The sequence below is a fragment of the Gavia stellata genome, chromosome 10 (assembly GCF_030936135.1).
Source record: "Gavia stellata isolate bGavSte3 chromosome 10, bGavSte3.hap2, whole genome shotgun sequence".
NCBI classification, from domain to species: Eukaryota; Metazoa; Chordata; class Aves; order Gaviiformes; family Gaviidae; genus Gavia; species Gavia stellata.
The window spans coordinates 10,875,702-10,898,260 of NC_082603.1; the positions used below are offsets into that span (position 1 = coordinate 10,875,702).

Consider the following 22,559-nt stretch of genomic DNA (forward strand, 5'->3'; position numbering starts at 1 on the left):
GGCCAAGTGCCAGGTCCTGCACTTGGAGCACAACAACCCCAGGCAACGCTACAGGCTTGGGGACGAGTGGCTGGAAACCTGCCCTGCAGAAAAGGACCTGGGGGTGTTGATTGACAGCCGGCTAAATATGAGCCAACAGTGTGCCCAGGTGGCCAAGAAGGCCAACGGCATCCTGGCCTGTATCAGAAATGGTGTGGCCAGCAGGAGTAGGGAGGTGATCGTGCCCCTGTACTCGGCGCTGGTGAGGCCACACCTCGAATACTGTGTTCAGTTTTGGGTCCCTCACTACAAGAAGGACATTGAGGTGCTGGAGCGTGTCCAGAGAAGGGCGATGAAGCTGGTGAGGATTCTGGAGCACAAGTCTTATGAGGAGCGGCTGAGGGAACTGGGGTTGTTCAGTCTGGAGAAGAGGAGGCTGAGGGGAGACCTCATCGCTCTCTACAATTACCTGAAAGGGGGTTGCAGAGAGGCGGCTGTTGGTCTCTTCTCCCAAGTGACTAGCAACAGGACAAGAGGAAACGGCCTCAAGTTGCACTGGGGGAGGTTCAGGATGGATGTTAGGAATAATTTCTTTACTGAGAGAGTGGTGAAGCATTGGAAGAGGCTGCCAGGGAGGTGGTGGAGTCACCCTCGCTGGAAGCGTTCAAGGAATGTGTGGACGTGGCATTGTGGGACATGGTTTAGTGGCCATGGTGGTGTTGGTTGATGGTTGGACTTGATGATCGTACAGGTCTTTTCCAACCTTAATGATTCTGTGATTCTGTGATCCTGCTAAGGAGTTGTTCACATTGTCATCAGAATTGGTTCCTTCTCAGTTTTTCCCTCCTCCTTTACTTTTATCACAGAGTTCTTCCTTTTCCTGTTTTTTCTTAATTTTTGGAACTGGTCAGGATATTCCTTCTGAATGAGTGTGTCCTGTAGCCCTGGCCTGTGGACTACTCCAGGGAAAGCGGCAGACAGCTTTGCAAATGGTTTCAGACTCTGAGAATGCAGCATGCTCACTGGTTTCTTGCTTGTCTCTTTATTCACTATTGATCAAACTCCTTTCTTTGCAATAGTACTAATCACTTCTCACATGCTTAGCTCCCAGAGCAAACCCATTGTTAGGTTAGCCTAATTAGTCTTTTTCTGGATAGTCCCCTAGAAGGAAAACTGAGGTTGAACTCACAATTTGCACATTGTGTATCATAACGGCCATATGAAGGAAGCATACCTCAAAGCATGGTAGCACTGAATTTAGGCTATATCTGGAGGAACTTATGGATTTGCCATTCTGTTATCAGTTTCCATTACAGAACTCATGGGACATTTCTATTTCATTTCTACTGCAGGTAGTGCTCCTCTTCAACAACTGTAAGAAATACCGTTTAGTGCAAGAAGTGTAATTTTTACATTCTTCAGGCATATAAATCACCACAGCAGCTAAGACTGACTTGTGTTATTCATGACAGCTCTTTCCTTAACAGCCTATATCTTGAAATACTTTGTGAAAGCCTAATAGCATTTTTTTCAAAAATTAACTTTTATGGCTTAACTTGCCCCCCCCCGCATGGCAGTGGATTGCAAGAGCAATTGTTTAAATGCACTGACTCTTGTTGTAATGGTTACCTAGTGTTTATCACTGGTTAAAGTGTTCCGATTTAGTGGGAGACACTTCAGAAAACAGCAGCATGTATCTCTAAGTGATATTGATACCACCTGATAATCTTTCTGTATTTACCACAATATTCTGCAGCTTGGGTTTCACCTCACTAAAATCTGAACATTTCATGAAAACAAGCAAATACAGTCGTATATCATTACTGTGAAGTACATAAGCATTATCCCCACTTCAGAAAGGCAGAAAAAAAGACTGAGGTCCAATATGATCATAAGGTATGACTCTACCTCATGAACAGCAGAGTCTCACAAGCAGCCATGGAAGATGCATTTGTACATCATTATCAGATCCAGTTACCATACTTAATGTGCTCCAAGTAGAGACTGAAATAGTTTCAGATCCTAGGTACAAAATGTGAACCTAGCATGGGCACAAACTATGCAGAGGACCCCTGTTCATAAAATAAAATTCAGCTTTGTTGAAAACTGCAGCTTGTCCCTGTTATCCTACTGTACAAGGGAACCTTTTGACAGAAGAGTGTTTTTACTGGCAATGATGATCTATGTTAAAATTTTGTAAAAGCTGAACCATGATAATTAAGAAAGGAGCCCTTGAACTTTTCATGACAACGCTTTACAGAATTAGCCCCCAGACCTGACAATCTGTTTGGAACTCTGAGAATTATATTTAAGGCCTTGATATGCCTATGTATATTTTTTCATGAGAAATACGTATTACATGAGCAATATCTCTCCTTGTTGCAAGTTGCAGTGGAAATGCAAAGAGATGGCAGCCATCGCTTCTGCATTATTCAGCACCAAAAGAATGCACAAATGTCAAGATATTTGGGGTTTTTTTCTGAGTTAGAAATATATGAAATTAAAACACTAGGAAGCATCTACCAATATTATTTTCAGAACATGTATAGAGTTTTATGCTTTAAAATTTCACAACTGACCCATCATTACTATGATCTATTTTCTCTAGTTACACTGATATGTTAAGTTGTATAACGTAGTCCGACATGATTGACAGAGCCTGCAAGCAGAGGATATTTTGAATCTGGCACATCTCTCTGTGTTAAACAGTGTTGCACATAAACACTTTTTAGCATGAAAAGCTTTTTTCCTTGAAGGGAAGGAGGAGGGGCTGAATGGCTTTTCATACATAAGCTCCCAGATCTTGCAACACACAGACAGGTAACATCTTTAGATTTAAGGAATGTCTAAGTCCAATACCTGACAGAAAGTGTTTTTAGAAAAAAACAAAGACACCAATTGTATATTATTTGGCAGCAGGAATAATGCTTGTCAAGCACCTATTATTTTCCTGACACTCATTCCTGGTGGGTCATTCCATCATCTGATTGACTACTTGCTAAAACTAGTCTAAATATCCAGTAAGGATTTTCCTTCTGAAGCTTTCTTCAGGCTCTACCTGCTTAGCTTTTTTATTTCTTTCTTAATACTGTGAATAAACCTTTCCTAGCCTTTTTAACTGGCATACCTCAGATATTTATAGTGTCCTACAATCCAGTTTCGCCACCTCTTGGCTGAGCTTATGAACCTGCTCAGTTCCATCTTTCCCTGTTGAACAATCTCTCTGGTCTTTTCATTTCTTGCCTGCTTCGCCCCAGCCCAGCAATGTGTTATGCAGCCTGGAACCGAACCCAGGACTCACTTTGCCCTACTCTTCCTGTTGAAAAAACAGTAATCTCCATTTCCCTAATATAAACAGAAACCACTCTCTATCTCCTGATATACATCCTAATGCTAGTTCTACGTGTCTAGCACACCCTGGCATTACAGATGATCCTATATGTTTCCTAAAGAGAGGTGTTTCTTGCATATACACATACATCCAATGGCAAAGAAAGACAACCAATAAAGAAAGTAGAGTTTAAAGTGTCGTCTAAGTGATAACCATGCACAAACCTTGGTGAAATCAAAGGTATTGCACATAGTAAACTGACAGCAGAACTTTGCTTGTCTTCTTAAGAATTTGATTGTCCATCTCAGGAGCTACTTTACAGCATATGCTTTTTAGCATTGTATCGTATAAGACTACATCGTTTTGGCCGAATTACAGTCAAATTGCAAAATCAAGCAGAAGCACAACTTTTCCCCAAACAGAAATGAACTTTCGTTAAATCTACACATCGTACAGTTGTCACTAACCTGGAAAAAGTGCTTAACAAGCAGACAGTAAAGAGAGGACTTGTGTTATGGGGCTAATATATCTTACTTCCTCAGTACATTATAAATTACAGAATATTTAAGGTCAAATGTCAAGTGATAAACAAAATGACCCAATTTAATAGTTCAATGTTTTACTCAACAGCTGATTTCGAAAACAGGCTTAATAATCTCACTGTTGTGAACCCCATTAAAATCCAGTTTATTGGAAATACAGTAAATTATACAACCAAACATTTAAAAGGCGTTACTTCTCTTTTCCCCCCATAACGGAGGAACTCAGGATTGATATTGGAGAAGCTGGAGGAGTTAAGTCAGAAATAGCACATGGGCAAGTAGTTCTGAACAATATGCATGTATGTATAGATGTGTGTACACAGGCACATATGTACTTATACACACATATATACGTAAACACATAATAGCTGCTTCAGAGTACTTTATTGCTCTGCTTGTAGAAAGCCTTTCTTTGATCACTAATTAAAAAGGCCCACAACTTTCATCTTTTCTATTTTGAAGTGCGGAGTTTTCTGGTTGGATTGTTTTGTGGTAAGAATGAAAGATTTGTCTTTGTTCCTTTCTGCAAGATTTGCAGCATGCCATGTGTATGCTCGTTAATAAGCAGAGTTTACGCTGGTCTACATTACTAATTAATTATTTTAATTGCATGGCTTCTGACAGTGGGAAATGTGTAATGTTTGCATGCCAAACCTGTATATATTTGTTATGCAAGGAATGTTGACCTATATTCAAATAAAAAGTGAAGATGCATGAGTAAATTTATTTAAGATTAAAGTATGCAGGCTGCTGTTATGTTGCTATGGCATCAAATATAAATGGTATAATTCCATTCATTACTTTGTTCTTGTAGAGGTTATGGTTTTTATATAGCTTAGCTCCTCTGTTTTCACGCTGACAGATCTTTACACACCTTTGAAATATCATTTCTCACATATAAACATCCCCAAATAACCCACAGCAGTGGGGTGGCATTCTTATTCACCCTTGGTAAAGGGTTTACTTGGTAAACTGCTATTTGTATTACCCCCCAAAAAAGTATAAGCTGCCCTAATATGTGAAAATATGCATTTTTTTTTGAACTAGCGTCAGCATTTTAGTACCAGCAGAGCTCTGAGAGAACTAAGCTCTTTGAGAACTAAGTTCTCTGTACTCCTTCTGTACCTATTAGCCAGTAGAGGGAGCAGGAAATATTGTGTATGTGTAGCATCTGTTTTGAGCTGATACTTCAACGCAGTCAGTATGGCCTGATATGGAAGATGCTGTTTCTCAAAGGCTTTGTGATGAACACTGTTTGCTAGTTTATGTTCTTAACATCGAATTTTAGCTTTTACACTGCACAGTTTGATTAGCAGAATCTTTGACACGGAGTTCAGGGATATTGGTCTTCAGCTCGTCATGCAAAGTCCACTCAGAGCTGTAAGAGCTATGGAAAAAACAAGCATTACGGTTTTAAGCACAGAAGAGTAATTTGATGACCCAGATCAGGGCTATTCCTAGTTAAAATCTGTTAGCACCTTGGAGGCTTGGATTTCACACAAGAATAATAACATAATTTTCCACCGCAAAGTATTGGGTTCTGCTGATTATGCCAGCGGTCCTGCTGATGGAGCTATTAGGGTGAAAGGAGGCAGAGGAATTCCTGTCCTGCTAAAGGCTAAGCACCCACCATGAATTTTGCATCCTGCTTGACAAAAAATATGTGTTTAACCCAAGCATTGTGGAAAATATTCATGTTTTCCTCTTGATCCTTAAAATACCAGCAAAGGACTATTTCAGACCCTTACATAAGGTTCCCATAATGCCAGTGGCATCAATGACATCAGTTTTTAAAGCATAAAAGGCACCTCATCTAGGCTCAGAAATGTCAGTAGTAATTACAAACTTTGTTTTCAAGTATAATCAATTCTTTATTTATGGTGTGAAAAGTTTTTTACCCTTTTGAACTTTCGCTATTCTAAGCCAAGCAATATTGTTGGCATGTTCCTTTAAAAATAATTGCTTCTGGATTGAGAAATTGAATGTCAAGTTCCAACTTGATGTAAATTAAATGGGTTACATTAATAGTCTGGCCTGTGGTAGAAGTGAGTGTTTCGATTCTGGGTTTGACTTCAGGACATGACCTCTTGATCACACAGGTCAGCACAGATGGGAAATATTGAAGAGGTACCCTAGGTTGACGTGGGGAAGAAAGTGTCTTGTACTGATGTATCACAAACTGTCTGATCCATTAAACAGAAGCAATGTCAGGCTCCACAGAGAATAAAGCTTGGTTGTCATAGGTCATTATGCTCTTCAAAAAAAAAAGAGTTGGAAGAAAAATCACAGTGATGGAAATCCTCAGGGCTGTCATGTACACATAATCTTCTAAACCTTCCTGAATTAATCCTGCCAAGCCTATATACGGGGGAACAGAGTAAAGAATCCAAATACTCTTTAACTTTTACAGTACAAGTATGTCTCAGATTTCCCACCTGTACCTGTTATAAAGGTTTATTTAACAACATACAGCATTTTAAATTTAAAAGCAGGATATCTATACAGCTGAGCCTCACACTTCTGTGATCAGGTCTTAAGAAGAATTGCATGCATGAGAGCAATCATGTTCACAAGATCAGGCAATAACATATAGTTCTTCAAGGGGAAGGAACAGGTGAATTGGGGAGAGGTTTAAATGTGTTTTTTTCTTTGAAATGCTATCTCCTGCCTTTAAAATTTACTTTCATTTCAACTTCTGAGCAACCCCAGCTCTCTCAGCCTCCCCACATGACAGATTTTCCGATCCCTTAATCATCTTAATGGCCCTTTGCTGGACCTGCTCCAGTACATCCACTTCTTTCTTGTACCTGGGTCCCCAGACCTGGACTTGATGTGGTCTCACCAGTGCTGAGTAGAGGTGAAGAGTCACCTCCCTTGACCTGCTGGCAACATGCTTCCTAATACAGCCCAGGAGGCTGTTGGCGTTCTTTGCTGCAAGGGCACGCTGCCTGCTCGTGTCCAACGTGTTCATCAGCATGGCAAAGCTGCTTGCCAGCCAGTCGGCCCCCAGCATGTACTGGTGGATGGGTTACTTGTCCCCAGGTGCAGGGCTTTGCAAATCCCTTTGCAGAACATCATGAGGTTCCTGAAGATTGCCCATTTCTCCAGCCTGTTGAGGTCCCTCTGAATGGCAGCATAACTCTCTGGTGTATAAACAACTCTTCCCCATTTTGTACACACTTATGTATGCATATATACAATTCCAATTTTAATCTATCATGAAAAAAACCCTGATCACTTTAATGCTTTTGTTCAATTGGACTCATGAGGTTTATACTTTGCTGGCAATTAATTGTCATTGATGAGTCCCAGGTCTAAGGTCTTCTCAAGGACATAAAAAATATGTTTGGACATTGAGTAATAAAAATAAGCTGGTAAAGTGAGCACCAAAATTAATTTTATGCAATATACTACATAAAAGTTTTTATGTTAATTGTTCCCTGTAGCATCTAGCTCTTAATTATTCAGTGTTTGCTAATAGGAGGAATAAGTGCCAAAGCCTAGTATTTTTATGTCTCCTCATTTGCACTGTTTGAAATAAATTCTGAGGTGACTATAGTAAGGCACAACCCCCTTCTGTTTAGGTACCCTGACTGATTTTTTTTTTCAGGTACAAGGAGAATTTCAAAGAAGTTAAGCTAGCCTTTTACTGGTCACCTGGGTGCTGATCCCTTTTAAAAAAATATTTGAATTAATTCAGAAAAGGACTTCTGCTGATTATGTAGGGAGCCATGGATTAAAGAAAGCACGCTCCTTCCCTGGCTGACAATGAACTTTAGACTTTCAATAAACAGTCTCAGATAGAAGAAAAAAAAAGCCTAGTATAGACAGCTAATTTGTACTGCTAATTAACTGCTAGAAATAGATTCAGTGGATCTGATTCAGATTGCTCTCCCACCACTGTAATTCTTTGAGTCTGGCTGTGTTAACAACACAACACTCTTAGAGAGCGCCATAATGATCAATACAGTTATGGCTGTAGTCATTGTCCTATGGGCACTATTTTTTCTTAACAAAGAGGGTTCAGAATCTGTTATTAGTCCTGTTTGTGAGGCCAGAACATCACGTTCAATCACTACCTATAATAACAGATTAAAAACCCCCTATTTAAATGCTGTACTGCGAATATGTCTGCACAGCTGCAGAAGTTAACTGTACTATATAAAGACATATAAAAACTAGATTTAATCTAGCTAAATCACATACCCATAGTATGACTCAGGTAATCCCCCGATTAGGCAGCCAGCAGTCCATGGCAAGCACACACAATCTTAGCTGAAGTCCATGCTACCCCATTGCCATTGGGATTGTTACGTGACCTAGCGAAAGTGAAGCTTGTCTGGGTCTCACACTTCAGCTTCAAGATACATTAAGGATATGAAACAGTGGCTAAACAACGCCATTGTTTAGATGAGTTTTCACACTCCAGAAGAACTAACATCAGAGGGAACAAGAGAAATTAACACCACTGCTGAATTCAAAAGAGATATGATCTTCTGCTGTTCCCATTGATATGGAATGGGATTGAAAGATCACAGTCCAAAATCTAAAGTCTTCTGCATCTATGTCTGCTCTACAGTAAGTCACAGCTATTTACAGGAAAGAAAACACACATCAGGTAGGGTAATTGCCTTACAAAAAGTTGTAGAAGTGGATAGTTCAGGGTAAATACTTGTTTTTCTGTATTTAAAGTGATAATAAATTATGTGCAAATATATACTGTAGGAATAGAGAAGCATAATTATACACAGTGTAAATACAGTTTACATTTATGCTATTTATACAGCTATGCTATACACAGCATAAACGTGTATGTATGTTCACACATTCGTATTTTATACTTTTCTGTTCTCAGGTCTCCTTTCTCAGTTAGCTCTATAAGCCCTATTAAAACTATGATTTTCTAGCTGACTGCCTTTTTCAGTTTGTTTCAATATGGATTGACAATGAAGTTATGTAAATACAGTCACTTTTGTATGTTGTGGAGATTCACAGTGGCTTTAACCAAATGAGAAAATCTTGCAAATGACCGAATATTTTCAAAGCACCGTTTCCAGGGCAGAAGCCGTTTCACACTAGACAGCACAGTGGCTGTGCTTGCCTACCTCGGTTAAAACAAACAGGAAGCAGCCAACAAGAGACAAGGTAGAAAATCCCTTTTAGGGGAGACTAGACACAGCATACATCTCTCAATGGGTGTGTTCATCAACAGCAAGCATCCTTTTAAAGCCCTTAAGTGTTTGTAGGACTGAAAATTAATTTGTTTTCCAATTCCAAAGTGAATCATATGCTCCAGACAGATTTTCAAGTCAATGAAACATGACCTTGTATGATCTAATTAAACAACTCAAAGGTATTGGTTGTTTCAAGATCCCTCTGGATATACTTCAGTTCAAATGCACACACATCATCTGTATGTGCAAGCTCATAAATCTACAAAAAATGCAAATCAAATCATTAATGCTTTGGATTTGACAGTCTTACCACAGTTTTCTAAAAGGTAAAACATGAAAAATTCCTGAATTATATATGCTCTTTTTACAACTTAAAGAACACACAAAAACCTACTGGAAGCAGAACACCAAATATCTTTATTTGGCTTCCAAATATCTGGTCCATAATCAGGTATAAACTAATCAAATTCTCCGAAACCCACAATTCCAAATTCTTCTCTGGATGATGTCCTGACCCTTTGAGTGGAGCATTGGACCAGATAACCTTGGAAGGTCCCTTTCAATCTAAATTTTTCTATGATTCTGTCTTTTTGTGAATTGACTTCTCTGCTCCATCAAACATGACTGTCTTTATTTTATTACAAAAAAATCTGTGACTGTTTTTTTTCTAAAATTTTTTTCAGTCTTTTGGTTTTAGCATTGCTCCTGTAGTCTTCATTCTCCACTCTCAATTGTAGCTCAGACCTCTGTGTAGACCTTATCTCCGATCTGCAGTCTTTCTAAGCATCCCTCACATTTCCTATAAAAGGTTAGTAGTCATACACATACAAACTCACTCCTCTTACTACTCATAAATGCCTCTGTGTCCAACAAGAATGCTGTCTCAAATGCCAACACAAGTATCTTTGGGGGTACCATTGATTCCTGTATTTTATTTTTCTTTATACTAAGCTTCCATTCACATTTTTCTCTACTTTTTCATCTGTTTAATCTCCAAAATCTTACCTGCTATTTTCTCTTCTTTTTTAATAGTAACCTTCATAAATCACCTTTCTCCACTTTGACCTGTCACACCCTGTAATTGTTCTCTCCCTCCTCTCATCGACCCTTCCTAGCTCATATCAGCTACGTGGCCATAGCTACATACACCTTAGTGCAGCCAGAAAACCCACTCAAGAAGGATGCTGCCTGGGAAAACCGGGCTGCCACCATTTGATTTTCTTTCTTACTTCCATCAGTCAAAAGCAACAGCAGCTGCCTCTTTTACCTATATATAAAGCTGACTCTAGAAGTAGGGAAATGAAAGGAAAATTAGTGCCATGCAGGAACATATTTCTTTACCAAGTTTTTCTTTACTCCAGATTCAGACCCTAATCCTACAATTGGATCCACATGGCTGGCTGTGTTAATCGAAATATGGGACGAAGGTGTAGGCTACAAGCAACAGTTTTGCCATGCTGCTCTTCTAGGACATGGCCCCTTGCCATTCACAGGCTATATGTGTCTGACCTCTGGCTGCGCCGCTCACACAACTTTGCCTAAGGAGCACTCACGGTCTGCAGAGCAGCCTCATGAAAAAGGCTGGCTGATCTACCCGGACACTGAAGCCAATGCTTAAATCGGTCGGCTGTTTCCAATATTTATAAATAAAATAAACACACCAGATCTCACTAAACAACAAATCACCTACAGCACGTACATGATTTTCTTTTTTTTTTTTCCAAATGAAAACTATTTTAGGTGTGACAAAACATGTGAAACAAGCGGAAAAACATTTCCAAGTACTTTTGCTCTCAGAAAATGTTTAATGATTAAAGAGATTAAGGGATTGGGGGTTTTTACTACTTTAAAAAAATCCATTTTTGCTGAAAATTCAAACTAGTCTATGAAGCTTCAGGCCAGCAACATTTAAAAAGATTGAGTTACAGCATGCCATTCTGAATGTAGCACATTATGAATTCCATATCCCTCAGCTAGAGTGACATACTTAATGACTAAGCCAAGTCACCAACTCTATTTCTGTTTCAATTTTTTTTCCTAGCCAATATTAACTTTATATGTATATTTCAAATGGCAAGAGGAAAAATAGCAGAATAGTGAATTTGTCTGCAATAAAGGAATAACTAGCAAGGTCTTACAACTTTACAAAATTAGAGTTCTGTGTGAAAGGTATCATGTGCAAATTACCCCAATGTTAGCAAATGGTTGTTATCCTACTATTTTAAAGTATCCAATTTTCCATGTGCTCCAGCTCTGCCCTGTATTCTGTCCTTCATTTTACATGAGCGTTTCCTGCTAAGACAGCAACAAAAATTGCTATACTAGATCAGATCACTGGTCACATTAAGTTCAATATCCAATACAAGGCAGTTCTTTACTGAAGAAAAATAGGAGAAAAAAAAATCCATCTAAATAGCACTCACTTGCTCTACACTGATGTACATAAGAGTAAAACCTCCTTCCTGACCTCCATGACAACTGATTTATGCCCAGAAGCATGAGTTTTAATTACGGTGACATAGAGATGGGCAATTTATTTCCTTGCGCTTACTCACTCATGACCGTGCATTTCCTTCTTCCAGCAAAGAGTAATTATCTCTTTGCAATTATCAGCACAGATGTGGCAAAGTTAGAATTTTCATGATTGTCTGCTAAGACCTGGAGCCCTGAAGAATATACGCCCTGCCAGATCTTTCCGCTAGCCTCAGGATTAGTGAGTCCCTTGAAAAAAGCTGTTTCTGCCTGAGGTAGGATTTTGTAACACACATATCCAAAACTGTAAAGTAGAGGTGGAGGAAGCGTTCTTGCAAACTCTTTGTCTTTGTCTTCCATAAAGCATATTCTAAAGGGTATGCTACAATTTGAGTTTCTCCAAGGCTTACTCCTACTTGCATTTTATACCTATATGTGTATAGATACATATATGTGCATGTGTCGTTTGACACACATACAGCTGAGTTGCTGGGAATTATTTTATCAAGGAAGTCACAGAAACATGGAAAAAACAGAATTAGAAGGGACAGACATGCGGGTATCATTTGGGCTATCTTTGTGTCTAAGATAGGATCAGCTGACTCATGTCACACTGCACTTTTGTCTCTAACCTATTTTTAAGGACCCAAATTAGACCTTATGACTCCCAGTGGATATCTTATGCCAAGGATTTGTTGCCTTATTCCTAAAGTGTGACTTGGATCTTCGTCGGTGCAGGTCAAACCCATGACTTCTTCACTTGTTTACCATGGTTTCAGGGAACAGTGTGCTCTCTTTTTTGTACTGAAAGACTGTTACCATGTCCCATTTCCCCTGCTTGCCTTTCAACTGAACAGCCCTACTTTTTTAGTCTCTCCTCACAAGCCATATTTTCTACACCTGTGATTATTCTCATTGCTCTCCTCTGAATTCTTCCCAATTGATCCAATTCTTCCCAAATCTTCCCTGCAGTGCAGAACTAAAAGTGGACTCAGTATTCCCGCTAAGGTGTGACCAAGGCTTTGTAAACTGGAACTACTGTTCCACCTGATTGGTGGTCCTTCCAGAATTGAAGCCAATATTTTTCAGACCATTTCTCCAATTATGTATGTTCACCTATAATGGTAATTTTAACACACTCAAAAGTTTCACTTTATCAGACAACTTAATAAGCAAATTTTCTGTACCATCATCCACATCTTTTATGAAAACACCGACCGGAGCAAACCCAGGACAATCCCAAACCATACTCAATAGATCCACCCAGTTTGGCAGGTAACCTCTGACAATTACCTTCTGGGCAGGGTTACACAAGTTTTATACCCACTTTAGAGTGGTTTCACGTAGATTCTTCTCCTTGGTTTGTAAATGAAAAAGTTACTAAAGATGATATCAAACCCTAACTGTAATTAGAGTAACTACCACCTTCTGTAATCCTCTTGTTCTTGACAGGTATATTCAAAACACCCACGAGCGGTTCTGACACAGGTTCAGGCAGTTTGCTAAATATCCTGGTATGAAGTTCCTCTGTCTTGGAGTGTCATCAACTCTGTATTTTCACTGAGCTGTAATAGCATGTGCCTATCCCGACTTGTTGGCAGTGTGTATGTTCATAATCCTACCTCAGAACATTTATCAGGGTCATATTGCAAAAAGACTGACAATTACCAAGAACCTCACACTTTTTCTTGGTATTTTCAAAATAAAAATGCATATTAAATTTCAAGCAGTAGCATGAGACATCTGATAAGCACTAATAAAAAAGTACATGCATTCTAACTTACCAACATGAACTTTATTTTGTTTAAAGCTTCCTTACTTACCTGTCAAAGAGTCTGGATGACATTCTTACCCTATGGTATTTGAATTTATTTTAGGAAAAATCATTCAATGCCTGTATCAGAGGCTGGAAGGAGAAGCAGTTTTCTGAGCATCACCATAAAAACAATTGTGAACTGTAGGTTAAATGAATGCAAAATGGTATCCTGCTTACGAGTATTTTGGTGAACCTAGAAACAAATTTGACACAAGGTCAGGAATTTCCGAATTAATGAATAAATGAGTTGAAGGAGAAAAAGGAATTGAAAAACATGTTTGCCAAAAATCAACATTTTCTTGGGGACAGAAATCCATTGTTGAAGTTTTAAAATGGGAAACTGCCAAAACAAAGCTAGATCTGAATCCACAGTTTGCCATGTGCTGGTTGGATGGTATAAATACCAATCTGGGGAAAAACTATCTTGCTTTATAATTATTTCACTAATTACACAAAGAGATATTGCTGTAGCAATATTTTAAGCAATTCATCATGTAAATAAAGTATAATGAAAAGAAAAAAAGAGTCTGCTGCTTAAATTATCAGAAAAATAAGTAGTTCAATCTCCTGAACTCTATTTTCCTCTCATTAAATTAGGTCCAAATCAAAATGTCTTGTTCAAGAGCTGAAGAAAGAAAATGTTTTAGTAAATTATTTTTTTCCTGTCTTCAGCACACTCAAAAAATCTACAGAATAAATTTCCAGTAAGTAGTACAATGAGAGCCACTGGAACAAAAATACTTTATAGAACAAAGAAATGAGACACAATTTTAGCTCTTTTCTATCTGCTTATTGAGATGTACAGTTTCTCTGAATGGCAGTGACTGTGAAAGAGTTGGTCTGGGTTAAAAAACCTCTTGAAAATGAAAGAAAATAAGGTCTTAAAAAACCCACCTTGTAAAACAAGAAAAATTGACAAATCAATTTTTAACAGATCCTAAAAATATGCCTTTCTGTGAAACATAATCAAAGTTTTGTGTGAGCACACTTGGGCAGAACATGATGAAAAAGAGTTTAAGTAGAATACATATCTATTGCGTAAGCAGTTTAATGAGTCTTACTTTAAGCCTTGTTGATCTGGCTTGGGCAAAATACACCATCAGACTACCTCAGCAGGTATAGAAGTGGAGCAAGCTAATCCTGGAGAGGAAGCCTTTATACTAAGAACTGTTTTGAATTTTACGGAAACTTACTTTGTGGACTGCCTAAGTGCTAAACGATCTTTTTCTTTTGGAAAAAGATGGTTGCAAGTAGGATACAGGTTTACATCATTTTATTGACAATGTTTACAGGTAAATATTTTCTTCTTGTGAAATTATATGTGCATTTAGACTGTATTGAATGTATAGTATCTATCCAGCCTGCTTGCTTGTACTTGCTTGATATTTATATACTGTCAAGGAACTGGAAAGGCAGAAAGCTGTAAACAGATTTCTAAGCAAAGGTGTGAATCAAAAGTGTAACTTGGATAATACTTTTATAATTGTTTAATCAAAATGAAAATTAGTGGCATTCAGCAGAGTTATGCTTGAATAATTGCTTTTGTCATCCTACTTCTGCAGGAAGCCTTGGCTGCTAAATTTGAAACAGATAGTTAAATTAAGAGATTGACAGTTAGAAAATAACTACCCTATAGTAATAATGTGTAAGTTGCAAAAAGGAGACAGATATGAGTCGTGTTATCAAACTGAGTCAAAGGAGCTGTTTCATCTCTGTTTTGAATAAAACTTCACAGGAGGAAAAAGTAATCATTATCTATAAAAATATGATAAAAATATTCACATTATCTGAAATTTTAGGTAGGTGTGTTATATATTTAGAAGAGAAAATGCTGAATGTTTTTACTTTACTTTTTACTTTAAAAACACAAATACGTTTAGCTGAGCAAATGCATGTAGCCACTGAAAAGCAAATAATACTGTCCCTTGCACTTGCTTTTGGTATGTCTTACATCTTTTGAGAATTCTTTTTTTGCATGCTAAACTTTTCCTCCAGCCTGAGCTATCTGAACTGCTTATAGAGTTCTATAAATATTGACTAATCCTTTTATCTAGAGTGCTTTTATCTTGAGTGACAGTGGTCTTTGCTTGTATAGCTATTGGCAGTTAACAAGCGATATCAACACCACTTGTAAGAACAGCTGATTGATTTATTCTTGATATGAAAAAATGGCTTATTATTTGTCTTTTGATTTGACCTATATTTATGTTTGTGCTAATCTTATTATGAAATAGTAGTCATATAAATGTAAGTGTATACATGTATATATATACACAACCCCACAAAATAATTATTTTGCAACATATTATTAACATCATTACTTAAAAAGTAAGCATTGTATTCAGACACTGAAATGCTTATGAAATTACTCGTATTTAAGTGGCTCTGTGATAGTGACTTTGCATTTAGTAACTGATGTTATTCATTTTCTATAGGTAAGGAATACATTAATAATATGTGTACCTCCTCATAAAAGTAATTTTATTTCTTTGTTAGCCATTGATGCTTTTGTTATCAAACATGTTATCTAAATTTAAAGATAGAAACATATAAGATTTTAAAAGAAGTTTAGCATCCTCATGAAATCATTTCATTAATTTTAAGTCTAATTTGATGAGGTAGAGAACAACACAGGCACTAAACATTGTAAAGTTGGGTTCAGTTTATGCATTTGTTTCATGCTTTTCAGAGACGAGTCACTACTGCAACATGTGACTCAGACCACAGTCTATAAAGCAAAGGTGATGCCTCGCAGGTGCCGTGGGATAATAAACTAATGCACACAGAGTCATCACGCATTACTGAAAATGCAGCAACTAAGCATCTAGCCATTCACCATGCTGATTTTTTCTATGAAAGGTTTTATAGGGGCTCCCAGTCTATAAATCCTTAAGCACGCTCTGACCACTCTGAAGTCCCATGGGTAGGCTAAGTACATCCATGATCCTACTGCTTCTAGGCTGCGCTAATTTTTACCTCTGACACAAAAACCCAGAGAGACTGCATTTCTACAGCCTTCGCATTAAGACCGAGTTGTGCACGAGACCTGTGGACACATTGTTCTCAATGTCAAAGCAGTGAAGGGAGCAATATCAGGCAGGAGATATACTAAAACATTGACAAAAATGGGAAACAGCTCATGGTAACTTCACTTTTCATATACTAGAATAGCAAAAGCAGGACAAATCACTAACACAGAAATGGCCACAAACTGGGCAAAGCAGATATCATTCTGGCGCCCAGTCAGTAACAGTTTGGGACGTGCACTTCACTTTGAGAAAGTCAGTTCCAACGAGTCGTATTTCTGCCAGATGCCACTACACATTAAGGTATACATAGACATCTCACGTTGGAATAAATATGAGCCTGGCTGGCAAACAGAGAGAGACTGCTGCTGTAAAATCCCACTGCCAGACCAAGGAGATAGCACTAGCTGTGTTTGATAATCTGAAGCTTCAAGTGGAAACTACATGCCGTAATTGAAGACTGATGAGTGAGAAGGATCACTGCAGAGAGAGCCTTTTGTATACATGCTATGACCACTTCGCTCTGACTAATCTTTCAAACAAATCTCAACCAATTCTCAGTTCCCTTCTGGCTCTCCTGTAACTTACCGCTCTTCGAGATGTGTCTAGTTACAACTGTGATTGAATAAAGTGGACAGGCAAGGAATTAGCCTGAGTAACTACATTTATCTACTGCTATTTGAAGCAATTCATTGTGGCTGAATGCTGCTCTGTAATTTTCCATGAAAATGGCTGCATTTTTCTGTAAAAATAAAGCTCAAGGCAAATTTGTGTGTAAAGAAAGCTAGGTGTGGTGCCTGGTACCTAGCTGTAACTCTGTGAGTCTCAGCATACCTCATTATCGAATTTACAGGCACCAGTTTTGCTGTGGGGACAGGCATAATTATGTCTACTTTGTGCTGATGATACTAGTTTGAAAACTAACTGCAAAGTATTTCTTATCTTTCTCTAGAATAACTATGAAGGGAAGTGGAAATATTAGGAGTTGCACTTAGCATGAGTTTTCAAAAAAGTAGTTGTGTATTTTGACTGCTTCCAAGGGAGATAAGAAACAGATTTTCCCTGATCCATTGCATACGTATCGGTCACTTGATTGCTCAAGGGAGAAGTTACTATAATTACCACTTTATAGATGAACAACAGTGCAGAGGGATAAACAGATTAGTTTTACAAGAGGAACAGATTTGTTTTTCTTTGTGAAGTCTGATCCAGTAGACACGCTTAGGTCACATCTATCAAATTACAGTGAAGTTGAGATGAGGAGGTCTCCTTTTACCCGATATACCAGAAGCCACACATTATATGGAAGAAGAGGAAATATGAGTCTGTATTGCCCATCTTCTACGGAAGTTCTCTCATCACCAAGCTCTGAGACGTTTGAGAAAACATTCCTTTCATCTTTTCTTGCTTTATATTTTGTATATAGGAGACATAAAGAAAGTTCCACTGTAGATGCACAGTGCCAGGAATATTCTGCTGGGACATACAGGTTCAACAGCTTCCTTCAGATACTCACATCCCAAGTGAACTCTCCTCACAGTATGAGACCATGGGTGAAGGACCAGAAGTCACTGCTGCCTTGGTTTGGGAAGAATTGAGATCCATTGTTCATTTGTGAATAACTGCAGTACGCACCTAACCCTGAACTGTGGCAACCGCAGGCATTATGAATATGAATTAAGCAACAATTCTTGGCTTTTTATAGATAATAAATAATTCAGTTCCTCTCAAAGCATTCTAGATTTCTACCACAGAGTAGGTGGGAAACAATTACTTGATTGCATCTTTTGGAGGTGATGTTTATCTCAATTTCATCACATTATCCATATCAAAACTGTAGATTTGTTTGGTTCTTTTCTCCAAAATGTGATTATCGCTAAGGTGTTTATAGAATACTTTGCACAAGAAAACCACAGTATGTGAAAAGTATTTTTATATTTAACATATTTTGGACTTGTGGGTCAATCATCTGTTTATCAAGACATTCCTCTCTAATTAAAGATAATTTACATGTTATTAAAAATGTCATTTTGGGCTCCAGTGATCCAATCCAGAATGTCTAATTCTTTGTTTATTCTTCAGGTGCTCACTGTGATGAGGACATCAATGAATGTTACACGAACCCTTGCCAAAATGGTGGAATCTGTGAGAATTTTCCTGGGAATTACACTTGCCATTGCCCACCTGCAGACAAAGAAGGGATTTATTACGGTGGCTGGAACTGTACAGAAGTTCTCCATGGCTGTACTGATCAGCAATGCCAAAACAATGGAATATGTATCCCACATTTAAAAAATGGCCAACATGGATTCAGCTGCATATGTTCACCTGGGTATACCGGAATACGCTGTGAAACCATAACCACGTTTTCTTTTCAAGGAAACAGTTTCCTTTTGTTGAAGAATCCCCTGACCCCTAAAAAGGAGTTTTTCTATAATATAAACTTGCGGTTTCAAACTGTGCAACCTACAGCTTTTCTGTTTTACAGAGGGGAGAAAAATACGTTTGCAAAGCTGGAGTTACTGAATGGCTACTTACACTTATCCGTGCAAGTCAATAACCAGCCACAGGCTCTTTTGCATATTTCACGTAATGTCAGTGATGGAGAATGGCATTCAGTGGAGGTAACCTTGGCAAGAGCTGTTACTCTTAATTTGCTTGACAGCTCTTGTGTAGAATCGTGTCTCAATAAAACGTCTGCTATGATAGATAACGATCATGTGATGCTTGCATTTCAGAGCACATTTTTGGGCGGCTTACCAGTGGGGAACATTAGTGGCAACTCTCTACTTAACATCTATAATATACATTCTGCACCTTCATTTGTAGGCTGTCTTCAGGACATTGAAATAGACTTGAATGTTATTACTCCAGAGAATGTATCACCTGAATCGTCTTTAAATGTCAGGACAGGATGTACTAAAAAAGACTGGTGTGAACCTCACCCTTGTCAGAACAGGGGACGCTGCACTAACCTATGGCTGAGCTACCACTGCGATTGCTACCGGCCGTACACAGGGCCAAGCTGCGCAACAGGTAAGGGAGCGCTGCTGGCGTTCGTGTTTTAAGTGGTTGCTGGAAACATGATTATAAACAATCCTGTTTACCTGGTGATGAAACAGCATGACCCTTAGGATCTCTGGAGCTTAATGTCAACCAGTAAGAACGCGCAAGAGGTTAGTAGTAGCACGCCTTCGGTATTTTCTAGTTACTTTCCCAGGAAGGCTGCTTTTCAGCCTGACAAAAAAAAAGTCAGGCTAAACTGGTGGATTCAACTCATTCAGTTTTAAAATCTTCTTAGTGCTCTTAGCACGCTATAAACTCTGGAAAACTGTAGTTCACTGGAGGTTATGCACCCCGAGTAAAATTTAGAAAGCAACCAAGTCACTTGGAGTTTAAGTCTTACTTTCAAAGCATTCTTTGAAAATTTTATCCTCAAGCTCTCTAGGCTTTTATAAAGAAACTCATTTAAGGCAATGAAAGGCAAGCAAAAGTACTGCAAGTTAAAAAAAGACAGATTCCAATTTTAAAGAATGAACGAGATTATACTATTAACTTAATCTGATTAGGCCAAGGAGAAGGCAGGGCTTCCGAGGCTGGGAACAGGGCCCGCTCACCCCTCGGCTGGGCCCAGGGCAGCTCCGGACAACCGCTAACGAAGGCAGCCGTTACCAGAGAGCTGCTTGGTGACCAGAGGGAAACGTGTCCGTGTCTCAGCAAACAAAAGAGCACATCTCAGCAAACAGCCGCTTTGGCAGTGACGAGCAGGAATGCAAAAGCTGCAGATGCCCGTAGCACTTTGTCTGCTAGAAATGATCTTTCCAAGTGCAGGCTGAGGCAAAGTGGAAGGACAACAGGAGGTCCCTGCCCAGCTCCCTGCTACACTGCATCTGGCGTGTGAAACCCTCTGAAGCTGTAAATACAGCACCCCTCAGGAACGTTTTGGGGTGGCCTCTGCAATCCCTCCTCAGAAAAAGTTTTAGGGATTGCAAACACGCAGTTGTGTTTAAGAAAGTTGCACCGGACTGAGTCTGCCATGCAGCGCCCTTGCCCCTGCTTCCCTCTCTGCCCCCTTACCGACCATCCACACATGGTCAATCGTAGCAAGGTTTAGGGAGAAAGAAATACATACGTGTGTGCACACACATATATATTTATGTATATATATTTGCCAAGCGGACGGGAAAAAATGAAGTGCAACAGCAGAGCCATGGTCAGATTGGAATGGACAGATCCTAAACTGGTGTAAACTTGGCGTGGCTGCACGGCCGCCAGTGAAGCTACATTGATTTACATCAGCTCAACGACTGGCCCCAGGGGTGTATTGAATGCATTGCTGCAGAAAGCTGTAGCTTGAAATACATTTCAAAATGTTTAAATGCAATTTCATTTTGTATGCTATACTTAATAGTTATCAATACTTTTCAATAGTTTTTCTTTTTGGTTTTATTGCAAAATGACAAAGTCTGAGAGGTAATTGTAACAGACTTCTTTGAAGTCTAGCTGTAATTTATCCAAAGATTTGGAAAGCAACTTTGGAGTATAGGACAACATCTGGTAAATATGTTTGCCTCCTTATATGAAGCAAAATTAAAACCAGTCAGGGCCAGGAGAGGCTTATACTGGCATTAGAACTGTTGCGAATGATTAGAAAGCATGCTTTTTTTTTTCTTTTTTTTTCCAGCTGACCACAATATTCCTTGCAAATCATGGCACCATGCCATTTTGATACATAGATTCTAGATATATGCCATATTCAAAAGACTGTGGCAGGTTTCTTAAAAGGCAGAGCAGGGGAGACTTGCGGTAAAGGATAACATAATAAATGCTAGTGTCTTTTTGAAGAAAAGTTGCTGCCAAGTATTTAATTGACAAGAGGCAATATTTTCTCTACATATACCAAATAACAAACAGATGTTGACTCATTTTGATCAACAACCAGATGTTGTGACCCAAGAGGTTAATATTGACCAAGGTGATGCTAGCAATCTCATCAAACAGAAGATCAGATTAATGAGAGATATATATATGCATATTTATAAATAGAGATAAATGTAACAAAGTAATTGTAAACATGAAATACCTTTTTGAAGATTAATGCTTCCTTCTAATACTGCAAATGTGTAATCCTCATTCCAGCAGAAATTTTCTTTTTACCCTCATGAAAAAATGTCTCAGTCTCTAGTACCACCTTACGGAGAAAATATAACTTAAAGAGATTTAGTGCCTCAAAACACCCATTTCAACAAATATTTATTTCTACATACCAGAGTTTTAACAAGCAGATGGAGATATAATTCATAAAATTAAAATATTTCAAATTTATTTTATTTATTAAATTGTCTGTTTAGGAACAAGTAAGGGATTTATTCCTGTTGCTAAATAATATTACCGTGCCACATAGTAGTGCAGTGTGGTTATTAAAGCTCTTCATAGTCAGTCCCCTATTTTCCATTGGGTTTTTTAATGTAGTCATAAAAAAAAGTAGTGCTGCAGGCAGAAACTTGGCCTATGAGGTCTCGCTCTAGGAGTTTTACTGCACAAAAGAGGACTGACTCTTTAGCTATATGAGCATTTAAAAAAAGCTTGGTTTATTCTTTCTATGAATTTGATATATTAAAAATAGCTCTTGAAAGTGTTTAGGCAGGAAGTCTATAATATTGAGGACAAGATCATGAAACTTAAAGTGTAAAAATAGAAACACTTTGTTGTGCTTTAACGAGATGATTCATCAGAATAAAATACGGTTTGGGGTACATATTTTGTATCCTAGCAAGTCTGAAAATCATTACTGAAAATAAAGAGTAAGGGAGAGAGACAGATGGTTTTGGTTTAATCGTTTTAATTGATAAGCACAAAAAAAAAGGAAAAGACTTACTCGATCCTGGATCATTTTTCCCCCACACCATAACATTATGGACACTCACAGGACTGAGCAGGATTCATAACTGGATACAAGATGATGTATATGAGCACGTGTTGAGCCCCAGCAACAGAAAGTCTGTGAGAGAACTGGGGAGCCCATGCAGCACCAAAGAGGTGCCCTATTTGAAGGTTTCACACATGAGGGGTTTGCTGAGCAGCTTTCGGCTATTTCTGCAATTGGAATCAGTGCAAAAAAAAATCACAAAGTTCCAGAATCACATTAACTTCCATCGTCATCAGAGGATCAAAGCAACTAGGTTCTTTTCAAAATTATCTTTCTGAGGACCAATCCAG

General features: G+C 38.5%; 1 protein-coding gene across 1 annotated transcript in view; it reads left to right on the forward strand.

Annotated features, from left to right (window-relative positions):
* Window positions 1–22,559, forward strand: part of CRB1 (crumbs cell polarity complex component 1) — a 113,213-nt gene that overhangs the window by 56,193 nt on the left and 34,461 nt on the right. The window contains exon 8 of the mRNA XM_059822166.1: window positions 18,423–19,376. Within this exon, the coding sequence (XP_059678149.1) occupies window positions 18,423–19,376 (954 nt within the window). The remainder of the gene's footprint in view (window positions 1–18,422; window positions 19,377–22,559) is intronic.